Source organism: Egretta garzetta, unplaced genomic scaffold (assembly GCF_000687185.1).
Source record: "Egretta garzetta isolate BGI_Z169 unplaced genomic scaffold, ASM68718v1 scaffold214, whole genome shotgun sequence".
NCBI classification, from domain to species: Eukaryota; Metazoa; Chordata; class Aves; order Pelecaniformes; family Ardeidae; genus Egretta; species Egretta garzetta.
This window is the reverse complement of record NW_009259491.1, coordinates 515635-528431: the sequence shown is the minus strand read 5'-3', so window position 1 is coordinate 528431 and position 12797 is coordinate 515635. Positions and strand designations below refer to the sequence as shown.

Here is a 12797-nt window from a genome sequence, read left to right as displayed (position 1 = left end):
CTCTTGGCAGCCATGGTTCCATCAGCTTCATCTTCCCAAGAGGCCAGCACCCCACCTAGTCTATGATTAGTTAGAGCTGCTATTGCCTTGCACTGCCAAAAATTACTCAGGCCTGAAGTTGTGCAGGGCTCTGTGAGCTCCAGCCCTGCCAGCAGTCAGAGAGGGAAGCCCTGGGCGTGGGAGGGCTCCTTTCCTGGTTTTAGCTGTAAACCAAAGGTCAGATCTGCGTGGTTTCAGCACAGGCAGTCACAGAGAAACAGGGACTGTGGTAGGGAGCAGGGCAGGCGGGTGCAGACCCAAGGCTGGGGCAGACCCAAGGGGCTTGGGTGAGACAGGGTCTTTCCTAGACCTCTGTTGTTCTTCTCTGTAGGGCTCAAACTGTGGGTTTGCGGTTGCTGCCCTCAAACCCTTTGAGGTCTGAAGGAGCCATAATGAATTCTTATCATGTTGTGAAGACGTTTAAATCTGTTATCAGCCACTCACTCTAAGCTGAGGGAGTGGCATTGGACTGGACAAGTACATTATATGGCATATCTTAGTGTTAAAGCTGGGTCTGAACTGAGATTCTGGGTCATGACACTCCCAGCACCTGGGCAGCCCAAGACCTTGGTGTAACCTGTGAGGCTCAGGCTCTTCTCTCCCTCATGGGTCTCTCCCCTTCATATGTCCTTCCCCCCTGCTTCTTTCCAAACAGGCATTCAGTGGTCATCTTCTGACCACTGGGAAGCAGTAGTGGGGCTGGTGATATTTTGGGCAGTGCTGCCCACAGCCAGCCTGTGCAGGGGTGACCCTGTCCTATTAGCTGAAATCTCCTGAATCCCATGGTCCCCCAATGCACCAGTCCAGGTAGTGAGGAGGGAGCAGTGGTGAGAGGGAAGGATTTGGCAGTGGTTGCCTCTCTGAGCCCTGTGGTGGGAGAGCAGTCCTAGCATGGAAACAGCAAAACCCCTCAAAAGGCAGAAGGATCCAAATAGTGGAGAATCCTGGCAGGCCAGACTCTGCCCCAGTGTCAGCTGAACAGATTTGTTAGACATGGCTGGGGGGTTAGGTTGCTGGAGGGTGACACCATGCAAAGACCTGGGACTAGTCAAGGCTGAGGAGCGGTTCTGCCAGTGCTGCCTGGGCAAAACCCATGTGCTTCACCTGCCATGATGCTCCTGGAGGAGCTTCCATCTCCATCAAGTTTGGCTGGACTGAGGGCTGCCTGGGAAGCTGGCATGGCTGTGGGAGGGAAGCCCTCTGTTCACACAGCACAGAGTGTCACTTGTTCTCAGCATCTGGTCTGTGCTGAGCCAACGCCAAGAGGTGGCAATAGGGGGACATCCAGCTGCACTGTCCCCAGTCGGTCACTGCAACCTCCCCACAGAGGGAGGCAGAAGTCTGGCCCTTCTTACAAGGACTGAGGGTTTCAGTAAGGCTTCATCCTTAGTTCTGGGGCTGGGGGCTGCCCATGGCACATGCTGTCCATAGCTGCAGGAAGACAGCTTTTGGTGGTGATGGACTAGTCCAATAAGCAAGTCCACGTGTTTGCACCCAGGGACCTCTGGATGGCTTCTCTTTTCACAGTGGCAGAGTCAATTTGGGCTTTTGTCCCACAAGGTCTTCTGAACGAGGCCAGCTGGTCTACAGATTGCTAGATGACCTCCTGTTTTGTGATGGCAGGTTGCGGGATAGAGGTGGGCTGTTTTCCCACGGTTGCAATGGCTCCAGGCAGCAGCTTGTATTGTTCTGGGCCTGAGCCCGCAGGTGGAGATGGCTGTGGGGTTTCTGGAGTAGCTACAGAGAGAGAAACAGAATTAGGAGACTTGGCAGCACTGGGATCTGTCCTCAGTCATGCCAGATTCAGGTGTAAGCAAAGCAAAGGCTCTGTAGCAAAACCATCGCTCCTAATGGCTTGTGCGTTTGCTGCAAGGCAGCCTGTGTGGCAGCCTGGACACACAGGCATGGTTAGATGGCCTGGAAGAGCCACAATAATTAACATTGAATGAGGGGAGCTACTGGCATTTTGACCTGTACTGGCCACTTTTTTTGTCAGCTGAGGTAATCTCAGCCCAAATTCCCAAGTGGCAGTCCTGTGTGGTGGCCCAGATTCTCCTGTGTTTTTGCAGAAAGCAAGGTGAGGTGTGTCTGAACCATTCAAGGGACAGGGAGCCTGTCCACTGGTTTCAGTAGGCACTTGGATGGGATCATTCGTCCCTAAATTTAAGGGCTATGTAAAAGTTACAGTCTGCCAGGGAACATCTTGTTGAATCAGTTAGTCTAGCCTAATCTAATCTAACCCACCTCTCTGTTTGTCTTTCCCTCCTTTCTGCATAGGAATTTCTCACACAGCCATTATCAGAGACTCTGTCTTGCATGGAAATTTCCTTGCAAGGTAGGAACTACCTCCACAGGCATGCTAGAAAGCTCTTGGTTTCTCCTGAGAGCTCTCCATCTCTCTGGCAATACTCACACATCTGCCCATTGTGCATCTGAGGAGGCATTGTGTTGGCCACAATGACGTTTGTTCCCAGGTTCTCCTGGATCAGATGAGGGTGCAGGGGGTGGTGAGCATGCGGTGTTTCACTTGATGAGCCTAAAAACGTGCATATGACATTAGTTGCCACAATGACAGAAGGAGACAGTTCAGACAGGCAGACCCACTGCACCAGAACGTCCAAGGGTTTGTGCATGATCAGCCTGTGCATACATGGCTGGAGCACACCCTTCCCATTTTCCTCCTTGGATGCCTTGGGCTCACTAACCCCTGCCTGCTGCCTGCATTTCCTCTTATACAAGAATACATTCCTCTCCTCCTGAGTCACACCTCCATGTAAAGAATAGCACAGTGGCAACTCTTTCGAGCTGACCTTTCAAACACTTTTGTTTTGATGACTCTCTTCTGACAGAGGAGGATTAGTGAGACAGCTGGCAGGTAGGAGTTTCGGAGTTGTACAGCAAAGCTTGTCTACATGCAGAGGGCTGGGGTCAGCTCTCTGTAAATAGGTGCACAGCTAATGCATCTCTTTAGGTGAATAGAAATGGAGGAGCCTTTGTTACCATTGCCAAGGACGGGGGAGATGATTTTGTGTGAGTCAATGGCTAACCTGCATACAGGCTGTCTCCACCTCTTTTGGGTAGGGAACTATGGCTGTAGAGGTTCTCCAGGGGATGGTGATCAGGAAACACTGAGAGGTGTTCCTCTTGTAGGACCCTCAAGTACTCACCTCCCAGCAGCATCTCCTGCAGCAGGTTGTCAATCTTAGCCATGCCGAAGAGCTTGACAAACTGGATCTGTTCTATCATCTGCCAGGTGATGCTCTGCAGCACAGGCAGCAGCAGCAGCAGCTCCCCGAAGCGGCCCCGTGAGTCGTATTGCCGATCATTGATGTAGTCCTCCAGGCTGACCTGCACCTGGTACCGCATTCTCTTGATCTTAGAGGGGTCACTCAGTCCTTTGGCATCTGAAACAACCCACAGAGCAAACTATCCAGGCTGCTTCCCTAGGAACTGCCCTTAGGTAATAGCATGAAGTCTGGGCGCAGGCTGAGGTGAGCTGTCTCTGATTCTCTGTCTGCTGTAATGGATGTTTTTTCTTTATTTAGGCTGACTTCTCCCCTCCCTCTAAGAATAGTTTGGCCCAGAGAGGAGACCAGGCAGCATTTCCTCAACTCCGAACCAGTAGTAGTCGGCATAACCCAGACTAGTCCCCTCTGATGGTAACCGTCACCAAGTTGTAGCATACCTGGGTCAAAGAAGATGATGGCTTTCAAGCAGGCATATTCATTATCATCTATCTGCAGCTCCTGGAAGGGGAGGACCAGCTCGTCCAGAATGCGGATGGCCACACGGTTCACCTCCACCAGTTCGGGGCAGTTCCGCGGGATGATGTGGTCATTTCCTTTGGACAAGCAGCACATAGACCATCACCTTGTCATTGCCCGACGGTGGCAAGAGTTCAAAACCCAGGTAAGCAATGCTGAGATGATTTTGAGGTAGGAGGACTTAGGAAGTTCCTCCTTCTGCCCCTTCCCTGGCTCAGCCCACCAGAAATGCTGATCCTTGTTGCCAGAGCAGCCTCTCCTTACTCAAGAGTCACTCAAGCAAGGAAAAGCTGACCGAGGAGCAAGGGCCTTTTTCTCCATCACACCACAGCCTGCTTACACAAACTGGGGGAGGCAATGTGAATGTTCATAGTCCCCCAATTTTGCCACATGTCGTGGCCTTGATGTGAATGTCAGCCAGGCCTAGCTGCACCCAAAGGTTGTACTAGGCTCACTAAATACAGAAGAGCTCAAGCCTGCAAAGGGGATGCCCACAAACACTGCACCACCCTCTCCTTGACACCAGCAGGGAAGCTTTGCAGAAGCAGATGGGCCAGGAGCAGAAGTGCACTCTTTACCTAGCAGCAAGACATCCTTGAACATCATGGACCTCTTGGCAGCTCCCAGTAACAGATGTTCTCCTGCATGTGCTCGCAGCAGTGCTACCTGTAAGGGCAGGGAAAAGTTATCAGGGTGATGCAGAGACAGAGACAAGGCTGAGATTTCATGTAAGCAAGAGGGAAAGCCCAGCATTTCTGCACTGCACTCAAGGATGGGGAGTGAGAGCCCCTCTCCAGTCAGTCAAAGAGGTCAAAAACTGTTTTACTACTGTGCATAAACAGCTATAAATCCAGCAGAACCAGACAGCACCTGAAACATCCCATATTCATGGCACATGTCATGAGAAAGACCATGCTGACTGTCCCAGGACCTCACGCCAGCCATGGGACATGTTCACAGTGGGCTGTTTGCAGGCAAGGCAACTCCTACCAAGTACAGATCCAGGGACCATGCTCCAGCCTGGGAAGTGGGGAGAAGTACGATTCACTGCTGCGGACAGTTGCTGGCCCTCTGGGCCATGCTCACCTCCCTCTGTAATCACACTCATGGGGACCCACGTCCGCCCGGCTGGTAGGGTCACCCTCTGGTCATTCATTCCCTCTGCAGCAATGGGCATTTGGGCCAGGGAAGCCAAAGGGATGTTTTTCTGCCCTGACGTTAATGATTGAAGTGTTTCATTTTACACCCTCCAGTGGCTTCTGAGAATGTTCTGAATCTTTTGCCCTCCTTCAGTTAAAAATTTCAGAGATTTAGGCAGAAACAGAAGTTAACGATTGGACAGCTTGACACAGAGGCTTCTTAATGTCCAGCCAGGAGCCTTTGCTGGAGAAAACAATCATTAAACATTAATAGAGAGATTCTGAAAAGTGTGTCCTGATGGGAATGGTCCCCTTCTCCAGCGTGTGATCCCTCAGCATCTGACAAAGCCAAGAGAAGTCTTACCCTACCAGAAATGCCAGGAGAATGTGCCACCCATGGAAGAGAGCTCTGTTTAGAAAAGATGCTGATGTCTGAGAAATGGATTTTTTTTTTTTTCATAGGGTGAAAAAGAGTTATGCAAAATAAACCGAGTGGAGGTCCTTGCAAAAAGACTACGCACACATGATGCTAGGAAACCTTTATCTATATGCCAAAATCTAGCCTCTCTCTATCACTATCCAAACATGGGCGGATGTGTTAGCTGAGCTGCTTGTAATTACCAGAGCTGCAAAAAACTGAGCTTTCCTATCTGATGAAACTTTGAGAAGGATGGAAAATCTGTGAGTCCCAAGGGGGAGCAAAGCCTTCATGAAGAAATTTCCTGCCTAATGCAAATCCAAGAAAGCTGAGTTTGAAACCACCATTTTTGTTTCTATAATATTTGCTTGTTTGAGCAGGGTTAAAGTAAATTACTTCAGCAGAGCAAAACCATCTCATTTGATACTTTCTCTTACAATGATCAACCTGAGATACATCATCCCATTGTGAACTAGGATAAATATAAATATAAAGTAACACAACAAAGTAGAACTTTTAACTTTGCCCCCCCCAAACCCAGTACTTTGACGTTTTGGTGCAGAGGAAGAATGAGGGGTTGGGTATGACCTTTCCTATAAAAATGTTGGCAGAGATGATTCATTCTCAGGCAATATTTTAATGGCCATGTAACAGCGTTTCCCAATGTTAAGTGTTCCCACTGGACATGTCTTGACTGGCTGGCATTTCTGTCCTTCCTCCTGCACTCCCCTGAGTGTCTGCTCCCTCTGTTCTCACTGAAAGCACTGTCCTTCGAAAGCACGGATGGCATTAATTGATTAGTTTTAATGCAGCACAGTCTTTCCTCTCAAGCCCTTTGGGACAGATTGAGAACTGCTCAGGATGGGGGATGGCTGGTCATAACAGAAGACCTATTTAGTTGAGATGAGCCTGTGGAGCATTGCTGAGAGCAGCCTCTCCTCTGTGGGAAGGCAGGGTTCAGGCAATGTCATCTTTCGGCTTTGTTTTCTTCTTTGAGAAATTTTGCAGCCCCACAACTGTATAATGAGTTCATGTGGAAATTGCTGTAGTTTGCAGAGTTATTAACCAGGTTTACTGCCTCTGTTCCAAATGGCACAAGGATGTGATGAGTTATGCAGAGCTGCCCAAGCCTCTGCTGGGCTGCAGCCTGTTTGCTGTCTAAATGTCATTTGCTATTGGAGTCCATTTTGTTTTTCATTATTTTTGAGTCGTAATTGCCTTAGGAGTTTAACAGATATCTTACCATTTTAAAGGATTTAGCACTTGCACACAATAGTAGAGAGGGAAATATACTCGGTGTTAACAGCACTGGATTCCCCGGGGCTTTGTGCTGCTGGATTATTACTTAAGATCTCAGTTTTAGGATTGAGGGGGTTTTGATCATCTGGGTGCTCTCACTTTCTGGATATCCTTTTTCTTCACAATGTAAAAATTTCCATTAGATCAACAGGGCTGGAGATGGATCCTAACTGAAGAGGACCCATGCTGGTTTTGTGACTGAACACTGGGAAGATTGGAAAGACCTTCCGATCTGTGACAGGACCTGTGCTGGCCATTGCCAGAAGTGCTGTACCCTGCCAGAAGTGCTATCCCTTCCCTCTGGAGCCTCCCCACCATCCACATGTGCTGTTAAAGGCTGGGCACAGGTCATGTCCTGCCTGCAACATCTGCTGCAGACCTCTGAAATTCAGACTTACTCAGGAGACATCTCTTTGTATCTCTTTGAGGCTGCCTGAGATCCTGCAGTATAGTTTTTCAAAGGATTTCAAACCACTGTGCTTATCTTGGTTATGGAATCAGCAAATCGTCATTTTATTTGTATTAAATGCAAATATATTTCTGGTTTTTAACTCTGAAGAGAGATTTTCTTATTCCCTTGGGAGCAAACTAATGTTTAGTTTCAATACTTTCACACCAGGAGGATGGATACCAACAGATCCCTGGGCAAGAAGCAGGAAGAAAGATAGACGGGCAGATTTGGTTTTAAGTCTTAAGTCTAAGTAAGTCTTAAGATCTTAGGCTAGAAATCAGTCCTACTAAGTCTGATTACCCTAAGTATTTGTATAGCACTTCAGGTTTTCAAAGTGCTGCACAAGCTATAATTAATAAACAATTGACTGATAGACCCATGCAAAGTGCGCACCTGATTATGTACCTAATTTAAGCTCAGTGTTATCGTGACTGTGCTCATGGGCTGATTAGCTGCACATGCAAATGGCCTGTGCTGGCATTGTATGGATGCCATTCCCAATCAGCTGCAGAAGTCAGGATAACAGAGTGGACAATGCACATTTTCTTTGAAGGTCTCAGCTGCCTGGCTCTCCATCGGCTCCCCGCTGCCCTCGCCAGTGCAAGGTGGGGAGCTGGGGTGGGTGGAGGGACTTGCCTGGTCGTCCAGGGGCAGTTCGCAGAAGGCAGGGATGTACTTGGCCCACTCCACCAGCACGAGCAGCTGCTGCTTCATGGACTCGCACACGTCGGAGATATTGGCAATCTTCTTCCCTCGGATGTCTCCATTGATCACAGGAACCGGGGATGATATCTGGAAGGAGAGAAGAGATCCTTCAGCTTTCAGTGCCTCAGAAAACAGAGACAGGAAAATCCCCAGCCCATGGGTTGTGTTGATGCAGACTCCAACATCAATGATTACTTTTTCCCGTGGTACCTCCAGCCCCCAGAATATGTGGCCCAGCACAACTCATTTAAATTGAGATCAACTCGGGTATCTGTGAACATGAAACGCTTCAGAGCTGAGGTTGTGGATCGTCTTGGTAAACTCTCATGCCTTGAATAGACTGGAAAGCACAGAAGAAATGTTTCTAAATCCAAGGTCTTCCTCCCACTGAACAAGTGTGCTCAGTCAAGATCCAGGAGGGAACAGAGGGGCTCATGTAGCAGTCAGCCTCACCAGTAGTAAGGACACATCCACCCAGGGCTGCTGCACAAGCTACTTTGTCCCACCAAAGGGCAAAGAACTGCTCCCCCTTCCACCCTGCTCCAGAGCCAGCGCTTGGCCAGACCTGCCTTGTCTGCTTTTGACAGGGGACACACAGGCTCCGCTCTCCTGAGTCAGCACGAGCACAAGCAGTAGTGAAGGTAACTTTCCAGGTCCGACATTGCTTTCTGTGCGCACCAGGTCATTAATATTTGACATTACCCAATTTGAAATGCTAAAGACGTACTTTAAAGACAACAACCTCCCACCTCCCCCCAGCTTTTAGGCCCTTTTGGCAAAACTGTGCAAACATGCCCACAACACAGGTCGCATTTTTTGCATGGCGAATTATTTGTGATTGCAGAGGCAAATGGGGCCATTTCATTTGCAAAGAATGAACCTGACATCTCTGCAAGTACCGTCACACAAAGCTGGAAAGAACATCTCCCCCAAAACAGGCACCCAACCTCCTGCCCGGTTCTCATGCATAGCTGCTCACCCAGCTCATCTAAAAATTTGCCCTTAGTCACTACTTTATTCTCCTGCTTCTGTAAGCAATTAACTCAACCCTATTGCTGCCCTCCCCCTGCCCTCTCTGCTCTTGTACAACACCAGCTCTTCCTGTCCTATTCCTGCCAGCATTTTCAGCTTGGACCTTGCCAGCCTCCCCAAGGAAATGGAGTCCAAATGCCACCTGCATTTTTTTTTTTCAGGTTGCATTACCTGGAAGCTTTCCAGCTCTTCAGCTATTATTGAATAAATAAGATTGTGAAAATCTCACTGTGTATTACCCTAATCAGAGAGCCCGGAAGGCTTAGCAAATAAATAAAGACCTCTGAGTGAGTGACCCAAGATCTTGGAGAAAGCAGCTCCTCAGCAGTATCTTGTTCTAATTAGCTAGACACATAAAAGTTACCAATTACCATGCTGGAGCCTGCCTTGTTTAATGAGTCTCTCTGTGCTCTGTGGGAGAGCAGGAGCTCCCCTGGATTTGTCGATGGTTGTAGTTTTTATCAGCAGACCCTGCTCAAGACTTACATGTGACGCCACCGCAGGACTCAGAGTCCCAGAAATATCCTCCCCTGGTCCATCAGGTGACTTGCGACCCCGTTATCTCACACCTCTGGGAGCAGCACCAATAGTATTTTTATAGGGTATATAAATATATTAGGGCCTGCATAGGGCAAGGTGAGATGTGGGATGAGATTGGATATGCTTCTTGTGCACAGGATTGGCCCTTGGCCCTTCTGGCACATCCCCTCCTCAGGGGAGCGGACCTGACAGCCTGAGCCCTAGCGTGGAGCCCAGAGCACGGCACGTCCCGTCCTGGAGCATCTCCCAGGACAGCCTTCACGGTAATGTGACCCTTGAAGCAAGGAAGAATATGAGCTGCCAACTCAAACCCCTCTTCATTTTCCCCAGGACAAGGAGTGCTGCTCTCCGCAGCTCCCACAAGGAGTGGCAGCTCTTGCCTCCAGCACAGCCCCATCCTCATCACTTGTTCTCACAGACAAGCCCTTCCCACAGCCTGTGTGCTCCTGCCCTGTCCTGTGCCCTCCCAGACAGCGCCGAGCTGATGTACGCCATTTGCAATACCCAGATTCTTAAATCGGAGTCATCTTTTCAGGTGAATGCTCTAGGAAATAAGTCTTGGCAGTATGCTTGTGGAAATGGGGAGTGTCAAGCAAACACTGGAAAGAATATCTGCATAAAACAAGCATGAAACCGATTCCTCGTGAAACTGTGCAGGAAGCCAGAATCTGAAGTTCCTGACGGCCGGTGGGGAAGGGAGGCCGCTCGTGTGAGGCTTAGGCGGCTACAGCTCCTTGGATTTCAATGATTCTACCCTATTTTCTTCCAGCAGGCTGTCCAGCCTTCACATGTCCCATCAAAGCAGAACAGATTATTGCATATTATTACAACTGAGTTCTGGACCAAGGAGCATTAAAGGGATGGTTTCAGGTAACAAATGCCTTTGAAAAACCAGTGTTGAGTTGACGGGTAAGTTACTTAGAAAAGAGGTGGTGATTTGAAGACTCGGCTTTTAGATACTCAACTGGCTCTGCTGGCCAGATAGCGCCTGTTGCTTTTGTATTTGCCAAAGAAGAAAGAAGAGGTACCTGTTGTGCCAGGACTTCTGCCTGCAGTAAGACATTGATGGAAGGCAAGCTGCTGTCTTCATAACTTGATCTCCGGGTGCTGATTCGGTCCCGTTCGTTTTGTACAGCTGCAAGAGAGTATTTTGGCTGAGCTGTAGGTCATTCATGGCAATGCACACCGAAAACTAACACAGCCCTTTGGCATTCCCTTTCCTTAGCTGCAGTTTTCCATCTTCCCTGCCTGGCAGGGTGGAGGTGCAGCTGTGTCTGGTTTGGGATGGGATGCCTGTGGGAACTGACTGCATCTGGTGGTTCTGTTTTCACATTCACTTTATTAGGCTTTCCTGTGATGGGGGCATTTCAGAACCCAAACACCTGGTTCAAAGCCTGTGGAGTTCAATGGGAAAGTGTACTCTCAAAGGATCTGGCTCTGAGTTTTTTGATTTCAAGATATGGGGTCTGAAATAGTGGCCATGCTCACACATGCAGCCCAAAGCTTATGTGTGAAATGGAGGAGTCGAGTATCTTCATGGCTTCTTTGTCTGTCCACATGGCTTCTGTGAGCCGTTTGAGAGGCTCTTGCACCGGCTGGGTGCAGTTGGAAAACTTCCATCTAAGCTACAATAAGGAAGGAAGTGCGGAGCAGCTCCTACTTACCCATCCAGAGCAACAGAGCGCTCTTGTACCTTATTGTAAAGAGAGTCCTGGGGCAGGTTTGACCCCAATGTGCTTCCCTGCTTGGGTCTAGTCTTGAGGACCTGGGCTTTGAGTCTAGAGGTGGCAGCAGCCAGAGGAGAAGCAGTGGTGCTGAGGGGGAGCATTTGCCTCTACCTGCCATGAGGCCGTGGGCTGGCCACACCTCACCACGGCCACACCAGTCAAAGCCGTCTGCTCAGATGAGGTATTGCAGGGGAAACAGAACAGTTCCTGACTTAGGCTGGTGGCTCTCTGGATTGATACGTTCTCAATGTATAAATCCACCTGATAAAAAGCAATAACGAGGCTGGGCCAGAAGAAAAGCCCTGCAGTCAGCGGCTGTAAATAGGAGCTCTCAAGGTTATGCCGCTTGTTATCAGTAGCAGGCCCCTGAGTTCAGTCACGCCATGATGTTTTCCAAATGTTTGCTCAGTATTAGCTGGTCATGCACCTAATGTAACTTCTATTGAATATTAACAGACAGCAGCAAAGCTTGGGGCATGGGATGAGCAGGCGCTGCTGGGAGAGGAGGATTCCTATGTTCTTCAGGAAAAGTCAAGCCAAGTTCCTTGCAATACTTCATCCCCTTTACCAGGGGAGAAATGTTCCTGCTCAGAGGTGTTCCCACAGGCTGGTGTTCCTGGGCAAGCCCCCCAGGTACTGCTGGGACTTCTCTGTTCTCTTCAAGGACCCCTTTTCTCCTAAGTTTCTCCTCGAGGGGGTGTGAACTAGGGGAGCACAGGGTTTAATTTCTCGACATGAAACAACAGGGCCAAATGCCTCCCGGTTGTCCCTTTGCAGACATCAATGGAGTGAGCTCTTGCAGGGTGCCAGGCAGCTCCCCTGGGCTGCTCTTGGCAGTTTGTCCCTCCACCAACAGGGCCACCAGCAGGACCGGCACTGGGGCCACCAGCAGGGCCAACAGCAAGGTCACCAGCAGGACCACCAGTGGGGACACCAGCAGGACCACAGCAGCCCCAGGTTTCCTTGCCACAGGAATACTCCTGAGAACCAAGCAGGGCTAAACAAGGGGTGAATGCTGTCCCATCGTGTCTGAGCCATGGGGACCTGGAAGGGCTGCAGAGACAGAGAGGTAGGGAAGTTGGTGGGGTGAGCCTGGGCCACCCAGGGGCAGGGATATCTTTACTCATTTCATATGGAATTAAATAGCCAAAATGCTCCACCTTGCTCTGGGTCCTTTCTGCTGTGGCTGATGTATCAGATAAAACTAAGCTCTCTGCAGAGGGTCAGCAAGAACCTATATGCACATTAGGAAAAAAAGGCCAAGATGGCATTTGGACTTTTGCTGCACTCACCCATCCAGCTGTGAATTTCATGGTGTCTCTGGGGCACAAGCGTGGGCAGCTCTGAGACACAAGCACAGCCCTGCGGCACTCTTGTGGGCTTGGCTTTGCTGGCATTTTGAGACATGCCCTGAGAAAGGGCCCTGAAATTGAATTTGGGAGCATGCGGGGCTCCCATGCCTTGCCCTCAACTGTTGGGACGATGGCTGCTTGCAAGGACAGCGCATGGGTGGGAGTGGGCAGGTTGGGCACACGCAGGGCTCACGACTGGAGGTCAAAACTCTCCGTAAGCACCACTGTAATGGGGTCTGGATCTGTGCACCAGAGAGTACTGTGGAGGGAAACAGGGCTAAGATGGCTGGATGAGTGTGTACACGACAGGGTCTGGCCGTGGGCTGCTAGG

The 12797-nt window shown here is 49.7% G+C and overlaps 1 protein-coding gene across 3 annotated transcripts in view; it reads right to left on the bottom strand.

Annotated features, from left to right (window-relative positions):
* Positions 1-1633: 1633 nt before the first annotated feature.
* Positions 1634-12797, bottom strand: part of HNF4A (hepatocyte nuclear factor 4 alpha) — a 17057-nt gene continuing 5893 nt past the window's right edge. For 2 of the 3 annotated variants that reach the window (XM_035892881.1, XM_009637329.2), the window contains 9 exons: positions 12473-12489; positions 10587-10602; positions 10416-10522; positions 7747-7902; positions 4382-4469; positions 3725-3880; positions 3207-3443; positions 2453-2575; positions 1634-1776 (listed from right to left, as the gene is read on the bottom strand). In XM_035892881.1, the coding sequence (XP_035748774.1) occupies positions 1634-1776; positions 2453-2575; positions 3207-3443; positions 3725-3880; positions 4382-4469; positions 7747-7902; positions 10416-10522; positions 10587-10602; positions 12473-12489 (1043 nt within the window). Of the gene's footprint in view, positions 1781-2426; positions 2576-3206; positions 3444-3724; positions 3881-4381; positions 4470-7746; positions 7903-10415; positions 10523-10586; positions 10603-12472; positions 12490-12797 lie in introns of all 3 variants that reach the window. The other variant, XM_009637328.1, reaches the window with a different exon arrangement.